The sequence below is a fragment of the Musca vetustissima genome, unplaced genomic scaffold, assembly GCF_032173495.1.
Source record: "Musca vetustissima isolate MV318-11 ecotype Yass unplaced genomic scaffold, APGP_CSIRO_Mvet_v1 utg8949, whole genome shotgun sequence".
Lineage (NCBI taxonomy): Eukaryota > Metazoa > Arthropoda > Insecta > Diptera > Muscidae > Musca > Musca vetustissima.
Window position 1 is genome coordinate 239,914 of NW_026879336.1, and position 22,854 is coordinate 262,767.

At 34.9% G+C, this 22,854-nt stretch overlaps 1 protein-coding gene across 1 annotated transcript; it reads right to left on the minus strand.

The window, feature by feature from the left end:
- Positions 1 to 22,384, minus strand: LOC133324219 (A disintegrin and metalloproteinase with thrombospondin motifs 12; the record flags this gene model as incomplete). Its single annotated transcript, XM_061533065.1, has 10 exons — positions 1 to 322; positions 393 to 570; positions 639 to 1,010; positions 1,068 to 1,195; positions 3,077 to 3,204; positions 3,281 to 3,465; positions 3,543 to 3,792; positions 3,864 to 4,010; positions 22,042 to 22,155; positions 22,269 to 22,384. Coding segments are annotated over 10 exons (1,932 nt in total), but the record flags the coding sequence as incomplete, so codon positions are not given.
- Positions 22,385 to 22,854: the final 470 nt, after the last annotated feature.

Below are 22,854 nucleotides of genomic sequence, written 5' to 3' on the forward strand. Positions count from 1 at the left end.
TTCTAAGCTTAACTAAAATGTGTCCGTAATTTTTCTCTTATACTACAATCGGGCAAATTGGATTCACAAAAATCCGTATCAATGGGCCTGGTGGACGGATTACATTTGTCATCATCCAAAATGACATCATGGTGGTCCAGACACATAACCGAACGTCTACGCACCGGTAATGGTGTATCAGGACTTTTACAAGTAACCGGGCAAAATTGCCACGGTCCTGTCAGCCAATGGGCTGGGCAAGGTGTGCTATTACATTTTTTCGTATGGCGCAATGGTCGGGGATTTTTGGCAAATGCCCAACACAATTCAATATCGAGGGTTTCTGCAAAAATAATCAAAAATTCAAAATTTAGAAAAACAATTCAAACTCGAGCTGTTCTCCAACGTCTTACCTCTTCCATTTTCATAGCAGATGGGTTCCCGATATTGTAAGCCACCACCACAGCTAACCGAGCAATGGGTCCAATCACTTAGTTTCCACAAATAGTGTTTGTTTGTGCTGGCATTTAAGGCTGGCAAGGTAAATTCATAGTAGACACCCTCATTGGGTTCATCGCCGCGGACAATGATCTATAAGCCCAAAGAAAGGGACATATTAATATTTATTATTCATAATTTTTAACTCCCAATTTACTCACATAAATAGCAATGGAATGTTCAATGGGCTGTGGTATCTTAATAATTTCCTGATCATCTATCCGATCATAGAAACTCTCAGCACCGGCAATGAAAAACTCCCCCGGCATTGATATTAAACTGTCGCCGTTCAAATAAAAGGTGCTGCTATTAGCCTTGGCCACACTTAGAAAATGTGGTGAATTTCCCAATTCCTTGATAACGATATGACGTGCCTTTGCCGGTAATACAACAATTTCAACATAACCTTCTGTCACCTTAAGCGTCTCGTTGAAGACTGCTTTGACCGGTTTACATTGATCGCCATTGCCACCACAAATGCCACAACGATCCTCCTGCATATCCGAGTCAACAATCCAATCGCAACCAACTTTCTAAAGGAAATTTAAATTTAGTAAGAATATCAAAAAGAGTTTTGTATCCACACTCACCCTGCATATGCCATCGATACACATATTATTGGTACCCAAAGTACAGGGTGTTCCATCCAACACCATATCACCCCAATTGGCTATGATCGTATCATCCACATCATTGCAGTAGAGTTTGCACGGGTTTTCTGAAAATAAATGAATATTGGCAATTTGAAACCTCGAGCTATCGATACATAGGAAACTCTCATAGAATCCGGAAATTTATCTATTGCAAGTTAAAAAACCCATCGTAGTCGATGGCGGGTAATTGATTTCTTCGCAGAAAATGTACTGTATAGGTTCATGTTTTGAAGGGATCCCCATATACCGGTTCCGACCCATTCTAGCTATTTTCATGGTCAATTCCACCCCAAAATGGTATCCCGAGTTGTTGGGGGTTACAAAACTTCTTCGTGAAGTGAGATTCCAGAATTTTGGTGGATAAAAACTTTCTTCGCAAAGATTTTCAATGTAGGTCCATTTTTATACCCTTCACCACACTGTGGTACAGGGTATTATGTTTTTGTGCAGACAGACCCATGGTTCCGTTCGAGAATATGCATACAACCACTTTCTCAATCGATTTATGCATGTCCGTTCATCTGTGCATTTTAAATTGTAAAAAAGTACATACAGGTCGCATTTATGATCCGATTTGGATGAAATTTGGCACAGCTCATTTGTTTTGCCCAAGGACGAACCCTATTGAAATTTGGCATAGCGTACTGAATTTAGCTTATAATGATCTGTGCTAAGTTTCGTGAAAATCGGTTCAGATTTCGATATAGCTCCCATATATATTTTCGTCCGATTTAATAGAAATAATGCACGAAAGTCCCTATATATCTTTCGATTTGCACGAAATTTGGCATAGCGTACTAAATCGATTCTATTATAATGTGTACTAATTTTTGTCAAAATCGCTTCAGATTTAGATATAGCTCTCATGTATATTTTCGTCCGATGCGATATTTCGAATCGCATAAAATTATACATATCGTATTGAATTAAGTCTAGAATAATGGGTGGATGTTAAGTTCGTGAAAATCGGTTTAGATTTATATTTCGTCCGATTTAATGTAAATTGTGTACCAAAGTCCCTGTATATCATTCGATTTGTACGAAATTTGGCATATCGTACTGAATTAAGTCTAAAATGAGGTATGTTAAGTTTCGTGAAAATCGTTTCAAATTATCCCATATATATTTTGTTCCGGTTTTCCTGAATATTTTCGTCCGATTTTATGAAAATAGTGCACCAAAGCCCCTATATATCTTTCGATTTGTACGAAATTTGGTAAGTTTCGAAAAAATCGGTTCAGATTTAGATATAGTTCCGATATATATTTTCGCCCAATTTTAGTTAAATGGTGCACCAAAGTGCCTTCGATTTCGACGGTATGTTGAAGGACCTAGACGTATTTTTAGTAGCCATTTTCGGGATTTTGAAAGTTTTGGTCCAATTTTCCAATCAAAGCGGATTATTGATGTTTAAAAGCCTTATTTGTAGACAACTTTCAATATAGGTCAATTATTTGATATAGATCACATATAAATGTTCCTGCCATTTTAGGTCATATTTGAAGCGGAACCCCTTATTTGTAGAAAACTTTCAATTAGAATTTTCCCTATTTTTAGGATATTGCCAGAAATATTCAATTACAACGCATTATTTATGAGTGAAAGCCTCCACCATAATTCATATTTTGACTTAGCCCCCATATAGCTGTCCTGTCATTATAGGTATTTTCATGGTCATAAGAGCATTTTTTGCAATTCCGGCCTCTTGAAGTTCCAAACCTAATTTTCTAAACTAAGTATGACAAATCCATGTAGTCTGCCACATAAGCATGCCGATCGAATTAGGGGATTTTTAATACCCGCATTATGGTGCAGGGTAAAAAGTTCTCTTAAAAAGTTCGTTTTAACCACACAACGCATCTATAAATCGGTCTTCTATAAAACGTATACGAATTTAATACCTTCTTCTAAAAAGAATGTCTAAAATTCCATTGTCTAGAACTTACGTTTATCAAAGAACGGCAGCCATTTATAGAAATGTCCCTGATATGGCTTATCATTATATTTCTCGCACTGTTGGGCTCTGAAGCTTGGCTCATTTTTGGGACAGGGTTGGTGATTACATATTTTATACCTGAAAACAAACAACAACCAAAAAATAAAAATAAATAATAACACTGCGAAATTTCTTATTAGGAAATACAACTTACCTCTTCCTCTCGCCAATACAAAAAGTACCACCATTAGCTGGCCTCGGACTATCACATTCACGCTGTTGTATAGAAACACCACCACCACAGCTGCGAGAACATTCACTCCATTCGGACCAATCACCCCACGAGCCATCTACCTTTTCAAACGGTTCGATGCGTACACATTTACCATTTTGACACCACTATAAAAATCGGAAAGAAAAAAATCTACATTCGTTCAAGCCGCAATGGAATTCAACAACAAATTACCACAACAAACCTTACGTTTTCCACACAATGTTCCCGGAGCAGTGGGACGCATATTTGTAATACATTCGCCGTTGACACGACACCATAATGTCGAACAGATTTCATTCATAGACGAGCAGGCCTCCACTTCACTATCCGTCACATTATATTGTAGGCGACATTGCAATTCGGCATTATATTTCTTTCCTGGCATTTCATCCGGATAGACATACTCGTTTAATGCTGTCGGTTCATCATCCAGGCAATCGCCCAAACCTTGACTGTAATGACATAAGAGGAGGTAGTGTTTGATTAGGAAATTCTAGTGACCTACTTCCATAAGAGAACTTACTCCAAAAAGTGAGTTATAAATTTCCGGCTACAATTTGACCAACAAACTTGCAGGGTATCCGCACCAAACGTTGGCGTCATTATGTGAACTATAGAACCCACACGCGGATGACAGCCAATTTTTGCCGTATCATGAAACATGCCAAAGCTGTAAATTGAAAAAAAAAAAACAAAATCGAATAAATTTAGTTTTAATTGAAAAAAATCAACATTCATATGGGAAAAAATGTTGGGTCATTGAAAACAACAATGAATGGTGTGTTCCATATAAAATTCCATATGTTCCTTGAGACGAGAATTTAACGATTTTGCCAGGAAACCGTTACGACCATAAGAACAGGATTATTTATATTTAGAAGATAGTTTTTATACAGACTGCCGCCCTTAAAGACCCCTGAATTTTTATAAAGAAAATTTCGGCATACCTTTAGGTGTGGATTTTTATAAAGAAATTTTCTGACATCCTCAAAAGACCTTCAGGCGTGGATTTTTATAAAGAAATTTTCTGACATCCTCAAAAGACCTTCAGGCGTGGATTTTTATAAAGAAATTTTCTGACATCCTCAAAAGACCTTCAGGCGTGGATTTTTATAAAGAAATTTTCTGACATCCTCAAAAGACCTTCAGGCGTGGATTTTTATAAAGAAATTTTCTGACATCCTCAAAAGACCTTCAGGCGTGGATTTTTATAAAGAAATTTTCTGACATCCTCAAAAGACCTTCAGGCGTGGATTTTTATACCGAATTTTTCTGACTTACTCAAACGAAAGACCTTCAGGCGTGGATTTTTATAAAGAAATTTTCTGACATCCTCAAAAGACCTTCAGGCGTGGATTTTTATAAAGAAATTTTCTGACATCCTCAAAAGACCTTCAGGCGTGCATTTTTATAAAGAAATTTTCTGACATCCTCAAAAGACCTTCAGGCGTGGATTTTTATAAAGAAATTTTCTGACATCCTCAAAAGACCTTCAGGCGTGGATTTTTATAAAGAAAATTTCTGACATCCTCAAAAAACCTTCAGTCGTGGATTTTTATAAAGAAATTTTCTGACATCCTCAAAAGACCTTCAGGCGTGGATTTTTATAAAGAAATTTTCTGACATCCTCAAAAGACCTTCAGGCGTGGATTTTTATAAAGAAATTTTCTGACATCCTCAAAAGACCTTCAGGCGTGGATTTTTATAAAGCAATTTTCTGACATCCTCAAAAGACCTTCAGGCGTGGATTTTTATAAAGAAATTTTCTGACATCCTCAAAAGACCTTCAGGCGTGGATTTTTATAAAGAAATTTTCTGACATCCTCAAAAGACCTTCAGGCGTGGATTTTTATAAAGAAATTTTCTGACATCCTCAAAAGACCTTCAGGCGTGGATTTTTATAAAGAAATTTTCTGACATCCTCAAAAGACCTTCAGGCGTGGATTTTTATAAAGAAATTTTCTGACATCCTCAAAAGACCTTCAGGCGTGGATTTTTATAAAGAAATTTTCTGACATCCTCAAAAGACCTTCAGGCGTGGATTTTTATAAAGAAATTTTCTGACATCCTCAAAAGACCTTCAGGCGTGGATTTTTATAAAGAAATTTTCTGACATCCTCAAAAGACCTTCAGGCGTGGATTTTTATAAAGAAATTTTCTGACATCCTCAAAAGACCCTCCATCAGGCGTGGATTTTTATAAAGAAATTTTCTGACATCCTCAAAAGACCTTCAGGCGTGGATTTTTATAAAGAAATTTTCTGACATCCTCAAAAGACCTTCAGGCGTGGAATTTTATAAAGAAATTTTCTGACATCCTCAAAAGACCTTCAGGCGTGGATTTTTATAAAGAAATTTTCTGACATCACCAAAAGTCCTTCAGGCGTGGATATCTATAAAGAAATTTTCTGACATCCTCAAAAGACCTTCAGGCGTGGATTTTTATAAAGAAATTTTCTGACATCCTCAAAAGACCTTCAGGCGTGGATTTTTATAAAGAAATTTTCTGACATCCTCAAAAGACCTTCAGGCGTGGATTTTTATAAAGAAATTTTCTGACATCCTCAAAAGACCTTCAGGCGTGGATTTTTATAAATATATTTTTTACCAATATCATAACATATTGGAGTACTGTATCAAAAGCCAAAATCGCACATGGCTATTGTACGATTGTGTTTATTTCCGTTTTTGTGGAGGTTGTTGTTGTTTTTTTAATTTGTTATTATTTTGCTGTTTTTTATTATTGCTAAAAGCTTGTCTTCTACAAACAATATATACATATTGACATGATTCGCATAACATCTACCTCCACATCTCGAAATGTGTTTTTTGTCTGTGTTTTTGTCTACTATAAAATAAACAACAAACACTCAACAGGTGGCGGTAGTGATCTAAACACAACACGTTCACAAGTGTTTATCCATCGATCCAACCATTCATGTTTGAAGTGTTTGCTACTTGTTGCTGTCGCTGTTGTTGTTGATGTTTGCTTCCATTTTCAATTAAGTGTGAGTTGCTTTTATTTTGCTATTTTGTTTCTCGTGGTTTGATTCAACAAGTGTTTATTTATGCATAGCATTTAAATTAATTTGCAAAGTATTATTGATTGATCTGATAATGTTATTCATTTGACAGCTTATTGTATTGTTAATGCGATTGAGTGAATAAAAGAAACATAATAAAAATGATGTTTTGTTTTGTTTAGTTTTCAGCATTACTTTTTTTAATGGATTTGATTTTTGAAGTTTTGCTAATTATGATATCAATAAAAATGAAACAAAACACTCAAATATATGTGTCATGTATGAGTTTTATTAGCATTAATAATCCATAAATTATTTCATTGCTATAAAATATAGATTTGTTGTGGAAAAACAAAAGACTTAAGACACATACACCGTCTTTACTTCATAAAACATGTCTATTGTTTGAAAATCGTCTATTTATGAAATTTTTGTCTATATAATAGTTATTATATTACAAAATGTTTTAGATTTATTGGTAATCATTAGTGTTTGGCGGGTTATTTGGGATACCATTTGTATTTTGTTTGTATTTTGTTTGTCACAAGAGACATTTGGGTTTGAAAGGTTTTTTGTAAAGAAGCTATTAATAGCTTCTGGGGAGAATATCCCAACAAAAAACTAAGGGAACTGATGAGGATCAGTGGCGAGATCCGAAACTATAGTCTTCCCTGCCTTACCCCTCGGCGGACAATGCCATACATTCCCCACTTATAAATAGTTGTTTATTTATAAAAACAACAAACTGGGATTAAGCCTGACTATTTTGCAAAAAACAAAATACAAATGGTATCCCAAATAACCCGCCAAACACTACTGAAGTTGTAGACGAGGCACGGTCATACTGTTTGGTTTATTGCTTTAACTAGCAATACCAACAACAACGTTATGTGCATTCGTTACAAAGTGACGACACATAGCAGTGGGAAATGTATTGTAGTTGTCTGTAAATGCCTTGTTGACCACGAAGTCAGGCGCCAACGAAACGAACTTCTCATTGGGGTCGTATCGCTGGTAACGTAAGAACTTCGAATTGTCACAAGAGACATTTGGGTTTGAAAGGTTTTTTGTAAAGAAGCTATTAATAGCTTCTGGGGAGAATATCCCAACAAAAAACTAAGGGAACTGATGAGGATCAGTGGCGAGATCCGAAACTATAGTCTTCCCTGCCTTACCCCTCGGCGGACAATGCCATACATTCCCCACTAATAAATAGTTGTTTTTTATTGGTAATCTATATAAAGAATATAAAGGACCTTATATAAGAAATCTTTCAGAAAATATATATGAGATTTCTAAACCTGTATATTGTTATACGCTCTGCACTATAGCTAGAAATGTCAGAAATAGTATAGTAGCCCTGGAAAGGAGGACGAAATTTTTTGATGATACCGCTCCATTTTCAGTATTTTTCACCTGCATTAAAAAAGATTAACCGCATATTCCAACCAAAGTGGATGTATTTTGGCATTGCAGATATCTTTTTGCCAGAAAATGTTTATGTTTAAGTTTCTACGTTCGTTTGCAACAAATTGAGTGGAAGATAATATTTAATGCCGTGTATTAATCTGGCCCGGCTTCTAATTCCATGTTCAAAAAGTCTGCAATCTGTAAAGTTTGTGTCCATGTCTGACAGATATTATCCATTATGTCTTAAATTCTTTGCCTAATATGAATTATGGTTGATATAGCAACCAGATCTCAATTGTGACAAAAGTGACAGGATTGAATGTTTACATTGCGTTGCAGATCACATTGGAGCCGCATTGCTTACCACAGATCGGCATATCGCTAACGTTTATTCGATTGCTACGAAATGTTGTACATAGTACCAAACCGAGGATTAAATGGCGGAAATTAAGAGGACCTTCATTCTAAATTTCAAAAAAAAAAAAAAAAAAAACATTGAGCAGAGCAGTTTAGTTGGACGGGGCCGACCATATGATACCCTACACAACTTCCATGAAAATCTTACTTTCTGTGGTTCTATATTCTGAGGTTGGGCAATATTTCACGATATTTGCACACTTTTGCTGACTAGAGGTCAGCAAATGATACTAATAATCAGTACAGCACCTCTATTTACTTGTACATATTCCCTTCACCGTGGGTTGTGTTGTGATGTTCGGCTTTCGACTCCAAAAGTACAAATAATTAAGTTTTCGGTCCACTTCATCCAAAAAATTATTATCTGATCATCACCTAACATTTTAGGCGTTGTCCTTGACCATAACTGGAACCTTATGGAACATTTCCAAGGGATCAGGCTATATATCCGCCTAAAATGTGGTAATTGGCTACTAAATAATATATGAATACGTAAGCACCAGTAAATATTTAAGTGTAATTCCCGCATCCGAGTACCTACGACAATATGATTTGTATCAATTTAAAGGTCAGCCACTCCTCTTGATATACTATCAACTTCTCGGATCTATGTCCTTCAGGAGTAAATATATACGCCATAGAATACAAATTTTGTAATTTTTCACACAAAAATCAGGGTCCATTTGACCCGCTAAATATTGACCTATCTTTATAAAAACAGGCATGCTTATTCTTTGGCCCGACCCCCTTCTCCATGTGAAAATTCACGAAGTTCGGGCCATAATTGCGGCCTCTGGAGCAACCAGAAAATTGGACAAAAATAAAGTTTTTGGTCCATTTCATTCCATAAATATTAACCGATCTTTATCAAAAACAATAGGGGTCTTCATTGGCCAGAACCCATCCTACATGAAAAATTACGTCCATAACTGTGACCTTTATCGTGTCTACAAATTATAATGGACAGGCGGACGGACACACATGTCTAGATCGACTCAGCTAGTCGAGATATGACGATCGGTATACTTAAAAGTGGGTCTAGGACAAATATTTCGCGGCGTTACAAACTTTTGGGGCTGCACAAAGCTCTAATACCCTGACAACATAGTTGTGTAGGGTATAAAAAAATGAAATTTTAAACGCTTTGTTTTTTATACCCTTCATAACTCTGTGGTACAGCAAATTATGTCTTTCTGCATAAGTTTGTAACAGACAAAATGAAACAAGATAGAAGCATGGTAATGATAATATAATGATAATTATATTATCTTTCGATTTGTACGAAATGTGCATATTGTACTGAATGAAGTCTAGAATCAAGTGTGTTAAATTTCGTGAAAATCGGTTCACATTTTGATATAGCTCTCATATATATTTTATTGCATTAAATGCACGAAATGAATTAAGTCTGGAATGTTGAGTGGTAAGTTTCGGGGAAAACGGTTCAGATTTCGATATAGCGACCATATATTTTTTCGTCTGATTTTAGGTAAATAGCGCAGGAAAGTCCCTTTATATCCTTCGATTTGCACGAAATAACTTCACATTTTGATATAGTTGATATAGCTTATATATTCGTCCGATTTTAAGATAATAGTGCATTAAAGTCTATTTATATCCTACGATTTGCTCGAAATTTGACTTAGCGTAATGAATTGAGCCTGGAATGTTGATTGGTAAGTTTGGGGAAAATCGGTTCAGATTTCGATATAGCTCCCATATATTTTTTTCGTCAGATTTAATGTAAAAAGTCCCTGTAAAGCTTTCGATTTCCGAGAAATTTGGCATAGCGTACAAAATTAAGTCTAAAATGAGGTGTGCGAAGTTTCGTGGAAATCGGTTCCGATTTAGATATAGCTCCCATATATATTTTCGTCCGATTTAATATAAATGGTGCAGTAAAGTCCCTCTAAAGCTTTCGATTTGCACGAAATTTGCTGTCATTGCTGTGTTAAGTGTTAAGTTTTCTGAAAATCGGTCCAGATGTAGATATAGCTCCCATAAATAGTTTTGTCCGATTTTATGTACATGGTGCACCAACGTCCCTATACACCCTGTGTGCTAAGTTTCGTGAAAATCGGTTCAGGTTCAGATATAGCACCCAAATATATTTTGTACGATTTTATCAATTTTATGTTATTGGAGCACCAAAGTGCATATATATCTTTCGATTTGCTAATTTTCATGAAAATCGGCTCAGTTTCAGATATAGCTCCCATATACAATTTCGTCCGATTTAATAGAAATGGTGCACCAAAGTCCCTATGTATTAGGTTGGGAAAAAGAAAACCATTATTATTTCGGCAGATGGCTGTACTGATAGATTTCTCGTAAAGTATCGATCAAACAATTTTAGAGTTAACCTAGTTGGAAGGGTGACATTTCGCAGTAAAAAATATGTTGCTGTTTTTGTTTGGTACATTCAGTTGTGAATTAAAGGGTGTTAAAAGGTTTTTCTTTGACAAAGACGAAAATGCAAACCAAGCGGCTAAAATTGTGAATGGTGTTTATGGTTCCGATACTGTAAAAGCCAATTATGTGGAATTTTGGTTTCGTAGATTCCGTTCAGGAATTTTTGATGTTAAAGATGCACCTCGAACTGGTAGGCCGTTCGTAGAAAATGTCGATAAAATCGGAGAAATGATCGAAGTTGGCCGGCATGTTAGCAGTCGCAACACCGCCCAGCAGCTCAAAATCTACCATAAAAGTAAAAAAAAAATATATACCAGTAAAGTAACAATCAGTATAACTATGGTGGAGTGTATCCAACGCCTTTTTTTTAATTTTATGTTTTACAATTTCTTAGCCAAATACTGTATTGTTTGCCTACTCTGAAATAAACATTAAAAAATTATAGAATTGATTTGTAGGCCCATATAACCAAATTCGTTTCAATGATCTCACATTGTCTAATGATTTATAAATTTATTTTGCAATTAAACGGTCACATTAAATTCGTCGCATTCGATATTCTCGGTTCAGGGGTGGGGGAGAGGAGGTGTGAAATTTATTAGTATCAACATTTCAACATTGTAGATAAACATTCACACTTTTCGTTTTTTGCTATTGGACGAAGATTTATATTGTTTTGACTTGCAAATGTGACGACGGTGGTGGTATACCGCCATGCATGCAGGCAATGCCAATGAATATAACGCCCACTTGTTTCATTCATTCAGTTGGTCGATCGATTGAACGAACGAACGATCCTCCGCGCCCGTACGATCAGATCGCTCTATCAGTTATTCATTCATTCATTGATTATACAATATGTAGATTTTAGCTGGCATCAGCAACAGCATGCGAGTGTGATTCCGACGATATTCATTTCGTCTCACTTGAAATACAATTTGTCTAATATAACAATTGTTGTTTGTAGTTATTGTTTTTTTTTTCAAATAATTGCCGACAATCGGATTTACTGGAATGACTTGTTATGTGTATTATATAGCGTATGGAAGGAAGCGATGGGGAAGTAACCTGCATATTTTTCGACAAGTAAATAATGTTTTTTTAATTCTATTTGAAATTCGATTTTTGGAATTCGATTCTCTTATATTGGATATACTTCTTCCGATGTCATTCATGCATCCAGTGTGGTCTGTATTTACATTTTATGAACCAGTTTTTTTGTTTGTTTTGGCTTTGTGTAAATTCATGCAAAACAAGTGACCGACGACCACTGAAATTTTGCATAGATTTAATAAATATTATTTCATATCGTAACGAACTGTCGTACTACTGTTACACTCTGACCACTTGGTTAATTGTAATTACATGTGTGGGCATATACACCGGTCGTTGTTACAATTACAGAGGCGGGTCAAAATGGAGGGAAGAGATAATCAATTACCAATATAATATTTTTTATCGAACAAACCTCAGATTTCAATGAGGTATTTTTGTCATATAGAAAAGATCTGATATGTTAAGGATGCATTTTCAGGCCCCCAGGAGATATTTTTTTATAGCCAACATTTTCTACATTTTGATACTTTGGTACATAGTACTACGATACACAAAGTTTGGATCAATGCGGACATTACAGTCGCCCGATAATGGATTTCCAAAATCTCAAAGTTTTTTTTTTGAAATGTTCCTGATCCAGGTCTTCTAAAAATATTACGATGTACAAAGTGTGCGTTAGATCAGATATTCAATCCGCATCTTCTGGCATGATCTTTCTTTGGTAAAACAATTAAGGTGTCATGTTTGAAGTAAAGAGGATATCCCGTTCGCTTTGAATGAAATATATAATTTTTTTGGTGATTTATCAGAAGTGGTGGAACTATTTGACCTTCTTGAAACATTTCGGTTCAAATTGCGTAAACCAGTTAGATTAGATAGAATTCATTTTCCGAAAAATGTGACCTTTTTGTGAGGTTGGTACCAAAATGGGTTGACCGATCTTCAAATTGATCATGTTTTGTCAAAAGTAAAGTTTGTATCAAAATGTTGACCCTTTCTGGGGAAATTACAACATTACAAAAATTACATTGGTACATTAAAAATATTAGGTTGTTTTAATCGGATTCTACGTTCGCATTATATTATATTCATCAAACTTATGAAACATTTTTTGAAGGAGGTACCATGAATAGGTGATCGATATTCTCCATCTGTGTAAGTTTGTCAACGCAGTAACGCCTCCTATCATAGGCATCACCACCCAGGTATGTTACCAAGAATCTTCATGTTTTGGAGTGAGAGGTGTAGAGGTACAAAAGAAAGCCTCTACATCAACGGGAAGTAGGTTTGAATCGTATTCACACTGATGCAGTTGAGGAAGCAATTCGAAAAAAATCCCGCCGCCCATAGCAGCAATTACCGTGACTAACTAGTCTGATTTTGGCATAACTGGGTGGTTTAGACGACTCAATTCGTATTGGGCAAGAATTGATGATACGGTCGACAATATCTGACCGGCTTGTGATAATAGTCCACATGACACGCTACATCTCTTTAACTGTCCAGGCAAGCCTATTCACCTAACCCATCTTCCCGTTGGGCACAAACGGCACAGGTGAGTTGGAAGAAGAATCCCTTCACCCCTTTGGTATATTCTACATATGTAACATTTGAGGGTCAAACATGAGAAGTTTGGTGCACCATTTACCTAAAATCGGAGATATATCTCAATCTCAACCGATTTCAACGAAACTTGTCAGTGATTAATTTATATTATATTCAGTACATTGTAAAGAATTGTATGCCAATCGTATAAACTTTGGGTCTTTAATTCCCAAATTTCATGCAAATCGAATGATATATAGGAACTTTGGTGCACCATTTACATAAAATCGGAAGAAAATATATATATGAGCTATATCTAAATCTGAACCGATTTCTCCGATACTTAGAACACCTCATTCTAGACTTAATTCAATTCCCTGTGCCAAATACCGTGCAAATCGAAAGATAAATAGGGAATTTGGTGCACCATATACATAAAATCGGACGAAAATATATATGGGAGCTATATCTAAATCTGAACCGATTTTCAAGAAACTTAATACACATCATTCTAGACTTGAATCATTAGGCTGTGCAAAATTTCGTGCAAATCGAGAGATATATAGGGACTTTGGTAAACCATTTACCTTAAATCGGACGAAAATATATATGACTTTATCTACATCTGAACCGATTTTCCCCAATTTCAATAGAGTTCATCCATGTGCCAAATAAATGAACTGCACCAAATTTCATCCAATTCGGATTATAAATACGACCTGCACTTTGTTTACAATTTAACATCACGACGGACGGAACTCGGAAAGTGATTCTATGCATATTCTCAAAAGGAACCATGGGTCTATCTCGTTTTCTTTAGCATGTTACAAACAAAGACATAATACCCTGTACCACAGTGTGGCGAAGGGTTTAATTAGATCATCAGTTACAAGGCAAGAATTTTTTCTATAGAAAAAAATTGTTACCAAAGAGGCAGTTTCTTTTCTAGACAAAAATTTCTTTTTTATACCCTACACAACTATGTTGCCAGGGTATTATAGCTTTGTGCAGCCCCAAAAGTTTGTAACGCCGCGAAATATTGGACTTAGACCCACCATTAAGTATACCGATCGTCATATCTCGACTAGCTGAGTCGATCTAGATATGTGTGTCCGTCCGTCCTTCCGTCTGTCCATTATAATTTGTAAACACGATACAGGCCACAGTTATGGACCAATGAAGATCCCTATGTCAAAATTTGTATTCTATGGCGCATATATTTGCCCCTGAAGAACCTAGACAAAAAGTTGATAGTATGTTCAAGAGGAGTGGTTGACCTTTAAATTGATACCAATTATATGGTCGTATGTACTCAGATGTGGGAGCTACACTTAAATATTTACAGGTGCTTACGTATTCAGACGTTATTTAGTAACCCCAAAACCACACTAGAGGGCGGAAAAATAACGCTGATCGGTTTGAAAATTTCCATGAGAAATCCAGTTATGGTCAAGGACAACGCCTATAATTTTCGGTGATGATCAGATAATAATTTTGGGATGAAAACTTAAAAATTTGTGTTTTTTTAATTCGATCTGTAGGCCACAATTGAAGCCCAACATCACAAAATAACCCACGGTAAAGATAATCTGGACAAGTACAGCCCTCGTCTACTGAATATTAGTAATATTTGTTGACATTTAGACAGGTTTCAAGAGGGTGCAAATAACGCAAAAATAGATTTTCGTGGAAGTTGTGTAGGGTATTATATGGTCGGCCCTGTCCGTCTATACTGCTCCGCTCACTGGTTTTATTTTATTCTATTGGTGTCATGGTGTCATTTTTTCTATAGAAGAAGTCAGCTTCTTTTCAATAGAAAAAACCTATGACCTCCATTATCAAGGATATATTTCTTCTACAGAATTTAAATTAGGTCCTAAGATCTATAAAAAAATGCGATAATCAGTTACCAGGTAGGATTTTTTTATAGAAAAAATCTGAAGGCTCAATTATCATTGATGAATTTTCTTCGCTATTGATAACATCTGAGACCTCAGTTGTCAAGGAGGCGTTTCTTGTGTAGAAAAAAAATCTGAGAACTCTGATATGAAGGGGACAGTATATTTCGACAAAAACATCTGAGGTATCAGATACCAAGGAGTTTATTTCTTTTGTATAGAAAATAGGCCTCAATTATCAAAGACCCAGTTTATTTTCTATAAAAACAAACTATGGGGCCTTCATTACCACGCTATCACTAGGAAATTTTCTCTACAGAAAAAAAGTTTAAGGCATCAGTTTATTTCTTCTATAAAAATACCTCGTTTATTTTTTCCTTGACCCCTAAATTGTCCCCTTCCAGTGCTACACCACTGTCTGATTTTTGCAAATGCCTGTAAGTCTGCCATGTTCGCGACAATAACAGACTGGATTATTCACTGACGAAAAAAACAACAATATATTTTTCTAATTGTTAATACCATGTTATTGGTGCTGCTTTTCATATTGTTGTTGTTGTTGTTGCTATTATTGTTATTATTATTATTGCTGGTGTTGTCATTGTTTTGTTATTTCACTATTTACCACGCTAGACTGCCTGGTGTTTTGTGCCTTCTGGCAAGTCATGTTCACCCAGTTAAGTTCGACGACGACTACTACATCAGATCAGAATATGTCATAATTCATTGGATGGCTATGCATATGGACTCGTCCACCTATTCACTGTTACTACACCACGTCTACCAGCTATCGAACGAGCAATTTAATTATTCACGCCATTATATGCCAACTACATGCAATTGAAGTAATTGAAAAAAAATTACTTTTCAATTTCAATCATTCAATCCCGTTTTGCTGTAATGGAAATTCAGATCAAAATCTATTAACGCTGTTCTTGTTAACATTTGTTGTTAGCGAGAAAAAATGGGGAGATATGACAACAAGCTATAAACAATTTGACGTAATGTTACATATTTAGGGTGATTAGTACTCAGTAATTACGATCTTGGTAGAATTGTGACAATTTAGAAATGAAAAAAACAAACATTGCGTTTTTCTTAGAAACATTAAGCAACAAAACAAAAGACTTAAGAAACAAACTTCCTAGTAAAAATATAATGGGAAATTAGTATTTGGGTGAAATATGAAATACCATTTATAAACAAAACTTTTCTAAATTGACAACAATTCTTCAATAACAACATTCTCATTATCGTTTCCCCCATTAAAATATTATCTGAAAACAAAATTGTTGTTTTACCTTTCGCTGACATTACAGCTAATTGCGGTAAAAATGTCTTTGAAGTGTTATTTGCCTTTTGTCATTAATCATCAATAAAATCACTCAATTAATCGTAAATCATATGACAGCTGTGTGAATATTTTATACGCCTAGTGTTTTAGAAAATCTCGGCTTAGTTTCTGAGATGCCTAGCAGCTAGTAGTCTATCATCTCAATTATTATTTGGAAATGTGGAAACAACACAGCAACAAATAGAAATATAATTTTATAAAATAATATTGAAAAAACAAAACATATTCCAATGAATTAACTACCAAGAAATTCTTTAAGCAGAGCAAATTTATAATAATTATGAAGTTTTTTTTTTTTGTTATTAGAAAGCAATTAGATTTTAATTTTAATTGGTGTTTTTTTTATTTAATTGTTTAAATACAATTCTAGCAGAGAAATACTTAATGGGTCATATTATTTCATAGCATTTTAAATAAAGTCAAATATTGTATATACTCGTAATACAAAGTCTGATAATATTTTTCAAAATGTTTTTATTCATCAATAAATATCTAGACCCCTTCAAAGTAATTCCACTAAGATATTATAAACTTATATCTGCGAGTTTTCAACTGTCATGTTTGGGATTTTTTTTTCAACCAAACTGGGTTTAATTTAGTATTACGTTGGGTAAGTAGATCTCCTTTTAAAAATGATTATATATTTAATTGTTCTACATAAAAAATCTAAAATAAAACAAGGGAAAAGCGTTCGGCCGGGCCGAACTTTGGATATCTTCCACCATAGATATACTGACAGGTACTTGAAATGAAAATATAGAGAAAATACAAAAATGTGTACCTATAGTGACATTTCTACAAATTTATTATTTAAACCATAATACAAATTTCAGAAATCTTAAATGAAAAATTATACCCTTAGCCTTATGGCTAATGAGGGTGTATACACTTTGACACGGCGAAAATTTGCAACATCGAAATATTGGTTCTAGATCCCATGTTTCTTTGGGCCAAAATGTTGATTTCATCCAAACATTGCCCATCTTATTATTTCTTCCAAACTTAGTTTAAGTTCGAAGATGGGGAATATCGGTCCACCCCTTCTGGTACCTCCCACACAGGGCCTAGGCCCAAATGCGGGTTATAGTTATCGAACGTTTTAGTTCTTTATTTCGATATCCTCCGCAGGTGAAATGAGTAGAACAGAGCCTTAGAACCAACCCCAAAACGCAGAACAAATTAGGTAACTGATTTAAGAAGACCCCCCCATTCTCGGGGTCAAAAAATTTTTTGATTTAATTCGAGTCTACACTAATTCAAGAATGCCCCTACAAAATTTCAAGTGAAAATCTCAAGAACTCTTGAAGATATAGCCGATTTATTGTGTCAGCATCAAGTGACGGCTAAAGGGCTTCTCAAACTTTAAACGCGTTTTTCTCTTTTGCGAATGGCGGGCACGATAACTCAAAAACTAATAACACAATCGATTCCAAATTTTTACACGTTTCTTTGTGAGTGTATAGCTATCGTATGAACTAGGATAAAGCCAATCGGTGAAGATCTTCCTAATTTTTTGGTCAAAAATCGGCGATTTTCGAAAAATATTTTTTCAAAGGTCCGCCATTTTGTTAATTTTAGAGCGAAGTCATTAATCGTAGTTCATACAAGAGCCAGACATGTACTCTTTCTAACACCGTTGGAATTTTCGGATTCCGATGTTCCAGTGAGGAGTTATCATGCCCGCCATCAAAAATAAGGACTTTTCTTTAATCACAAAAAACAACAACAAGGCAACAACAAAATTTTTTTTTTATTTTTCTTCCTTTTCAAATATATATGTGCAAAGTTACAAACCTTAACAAGCATTGGTATTCATTTACCAGCCCATTTAAAATCTTAAAAATAAAAAATTGAGAATGGGGGGTCCCTTAATATAAATATAAAGGGGGTTATATGATGACTACCCGAAAAACGGGGCGAATATTAACCAGTGAGCTGAGCAGTATAGTCGGACGGGGCCGACCATACGATACCCTACACAACTTCCATGAAAATCTAACGTTCTGTGGTTCTATATTCTGAGATTGGGCAATATTTCGCGATATTTGCACACTTTTGCTGACTAGAGGTCAGCAAATGTTACTAATAATCAGTACAGCACCTCTATTTACTTGTACATATTCCCTTCACCGTGGGTTGTGTTGTGATGTTCGGCTTTCGACTTGAAAAGTACAAATATTTAAGTTTTCTGTCCACTTCATCCGAAAAATATTATCTGATCATCACCTAACATTTTAGGCGTTGTCCTTGACCATAACTGGAACCTCATGGAACATTTCAAAGCGATCAGCGCTATATTTCCGCCCTCCAGTGTGGTAATAGGTTACTAAATAATATATGAATACGTAAGCACCTGTAAATATTTAAATGTAACTCCCGCATCCGAGTACCTACGACAATATAATTGGTATCAATTTAAAGGTCAACCGCTCCTCTTGGATATACTATAAACTTGTCGTGTCTATGTCTTTCAGTGGTAAATATATACGCTATAGAATACAAATTTTGTCATTTTTCACACAAAAGTTAGGGTCCATTTGACCCGCTAAATATTGACCGATCTTTATCAAAACAGGCTTGCTTGCAAAAATTCGCGGTGTTTAGGCCATAATTGCGGCCTCTGGAGCGACCAGAAAAACCGACAAAAATAAAGTTTTTGGTCCATTTCATCCCCTAAATATTAACTGATCTTTTCCAAAAACAATAGGGGTCTTCATTGGCCAGAAGTCATCCTGATGGACGGACACACATGTCTAGATCGACTGAGCTAGTCGAGATATGACGATTGGTATACTTAAATGTGGGTCTAGGACCAATATTTCGCAGCGTTACAAAATTTTAGGGTTGCACAAAGCTATAATACCCTGACAAGATAGTTGTGTAGGGTATAAAAACATATTCCAATCAATTAAATACCAAGAAATTCTTTAAGCAGAGCAAATTTATAATAATGATGAAAGTTTTGTTTTTTGTTATTAGAAAGCAATTAGATTTTAATATTAATGGGTTTTTTGTTGAACAATGAAATACAATTATAGCAGAGAAATACTTAATGGATCATATTATTTCATAGCCTTTTTATACCCTTCACCACACAGGGTATTTTGTCTTTGTGCATATGTTTGTAACAGGCAAAAATAATCGAAATGGACCCATGGTTCCTTTTGAGAATATGCATAGAATCACTTTCTGAGTCGATTTATGCATGTCCGTCTGTCCGTCCGTCCATGTATTTTTGTTAACAAAGTACAGGTCGCATTTATGATCCAATTTGGATGAAATTTGGCACAGGTCACTTAATTAGCCCAAGGACGAACCCTATTGAAATTAAAGAAAATCGGTTCAAATTTAGATATAGGTCCCATATATATTTTCGTCCGATTATATGTAAATGGTGCTCAAAAGCCACTATATTACTTTCGATTCGCATGAAATTTGGCATAACGCACTGAATTGAATTTGGAACGAAGTATGCTCAGTTTCGGGAAAATCGGTTTAAATTTAGATATAGCTCCCATCTATATGTTCGTCCGATTTATTGTAAATGGTGTACCAAAGTCCCTATATATCTTTCGATTTGCATGAAATTTGGCATAGTGTACTGAAATAAGTCTAAAAATGATGTGTGTTAAGTTTTGTTGAAATCGATTCAGATTTAGATATAGCTCCCATATATATTTTCGTCCGATTTAAGGTAAATGGTGCACCAAAGTCCCTATATATCCTTCGATTTGCACGAAATTTGGCATAGCGTACTGAATGAAGACTACAATGATGTGTGTTAAGTTTCGTGATAATCGGTTCAGATTTAGATATAGCTCCCATATATTTCTTTCGATTTGCACGAAATTTTGCAAAGGATCCTGAATTGAGTCTGGAATGATGTGCACTAAGTCTCGTAAAAATCGGCTCAGATTTAGATAAAGCTCCCATATACCTATATTTTCGTCCGATTTTATGTAAATGGTGCACAAAAGTCTCTCTATAGTTTTTGATTTGCACAAAATTAGGCATTTCGTAATATCTAATTTTGTAAAAATGCCAGATAGCTCCTATATATATATTTTTGGTCCGGTTTAAGTAAATGGTGCACTTAATACACAAAGCTAGGCCGATTGACACACAATTCCGTACAATGTACAGAATTTAATCTCTGACAAGTCTCGTTTTAATCGGTTCAGATTTAGATATAGCTACCATATATCTGTCCTATTGACACGAAATTTGCGTGTATCAAAACGTATCAAAATTCATAAAATTGTGACTAGAATGACTTAATAGCGTTTTTTTAATTGGTGTATTTTATAGTCGGCATAGTCTGACTTTACTACATTCCTTACAGTTTTTATATTAAAATGGTTAACTGACTTGTTCCACGTTTTGGAGTTGTCCACGTATTTTATTATAATATGGGAGAAATTGTCAGTTTATACCCTACAACGTATGGAATTCTAAGACGAATTGACTGATTTAGCCATCAGTTGTAATTATTTTACCTTCGGAGGATATCGAGATACAAAAAACTAGAACGCCCGCTTCGAGAATGAAATGGTATTGAGATACACATCTGAAATAATAGGACTATCCCCTTATATAATGTTAAACCCAAATATTCCCTAATTCCTACACGATGTAATCAATATTGGCCCCGCTTTAGTTATAGCCTTATATAACCTTTCCCTCCAAATTGCAGTATTTTGAGGATTTTATATAAATGTTTTACCCTACCATACGTAATCAATATCGGTCTACGTTTTAGAGATTTGAGGTTTTAGGAATAGAATAGAGACAATATTTTAAAAATCCACGCCGATAGGAAAAAAATTTTAAAAACCCATTCCTCGTTAGATACAGGATTTTTTTTAAATTTTAAAAATCCACGCATTGTTAGTGACATGAAAAAATATTTTTAAATTTTATTTCTAGGAAATTAAGCTTCAAAAAAATCAATCTTAGTTCTTTCCAAAAAAAATCTTAAAACATTCAAGATTATAGGAATCACAATCCTTAACACTAGATTGCCGAAGGCGGTCATTTTGACCTTTTTCAATTTCAAGTACAAAAACAATTGTGTATATTATGACACAGCTTTTTAAAATTTGGTGACTTTTTGTACCACATACAACTACGTTTATTAATCATAGTAGCTGCTCCCCCCTCTTTGATTCCCGGTATAAACATGTGCTATACCTACATTGCCTAAAATCAGTCATTTTGACCTCTTGTAAAATATTAAATAACCAAACTACTATGACCAGATCAGTACAACAACATCGAAAACCGTTTGCTACTCTTGAAACACAAACAAACACACAAATTGGAAAAAATAACTTTTATATTTCCAGTCAATTTCACTCTTAGAGTAAACACTTACTCTGTTTTGAAAATTTTGTCTGCACTCTTATTTTTCAAAAAGGGAAACCCGAAGAAAAAAAATTTCCTTACATAATAAAAGTTCTTTCAGAATGAGGTAATTTTGACCTATTTTAGGCAATATAGGTATATACAAATTTCCAGTCTTTCTAGTGTTAAAAAAATCATCAAAATTTAGAATATCTTATAACAATTAAAAAATATTTATACTCACTTATGGCCCAACTCATGGGCTATGGTATGTGATAACATAATGCCATTGTCCTCATTAACACTACAAGACTGTTTTGGTTTACACATTCCGCCGACATTGGCCAGACCCAGGGTCCTGTTGGTAAATAAATAAAAATAACACACACATGCATCAATTCAAAACGTATTAATGAATTCAAACCCCAATTTGAATTACTAAAAATGTTGTTATAACTAATAGCTACTTACATGCAATTATTACCGCATATATTTTTACGGGTTATCAAAACGGCTACATCATGATGATGTGGATCCAATTCGTTGCCGCTATTTAATTTGTGTTGCCAACTAGGGAAGAAAACAAAATCAAACAAAAAAAATTATTACTCATGCTTTTGACAAAATAACACATTTCAAGATTATTCTAGCTGCTGCTAGTCTGTATAGAATTCAATCATTTATTTATTTTTAAATAATTCCATTCCATTGAATCCCAACAAATGACTTCCTGAGGATTTTTGTCCCAAAACCTAATAAGAGTACCAAACAAGAACACAAATCCATATGTCTAGACATTAAATTATCTTATCTTATTTTGACAGTATCACGCAGCCAAACTTGAAAAGCATTGAAATGACGCGTTAAGTTGCTGGCGCCTAAAATGTACGCGCAGGCGTATGGACAGGAACAACAAAAAAGCACGCGGATATACAAATGTCATACAAACGAACAAATGCAAAAAAAGTAAATTGTACGCACACTCACACCCCATGACTATATCTTGAAGTGAGGAAACGTACAATTTACCGATGTCTAAACACAGATGATGCCTGTC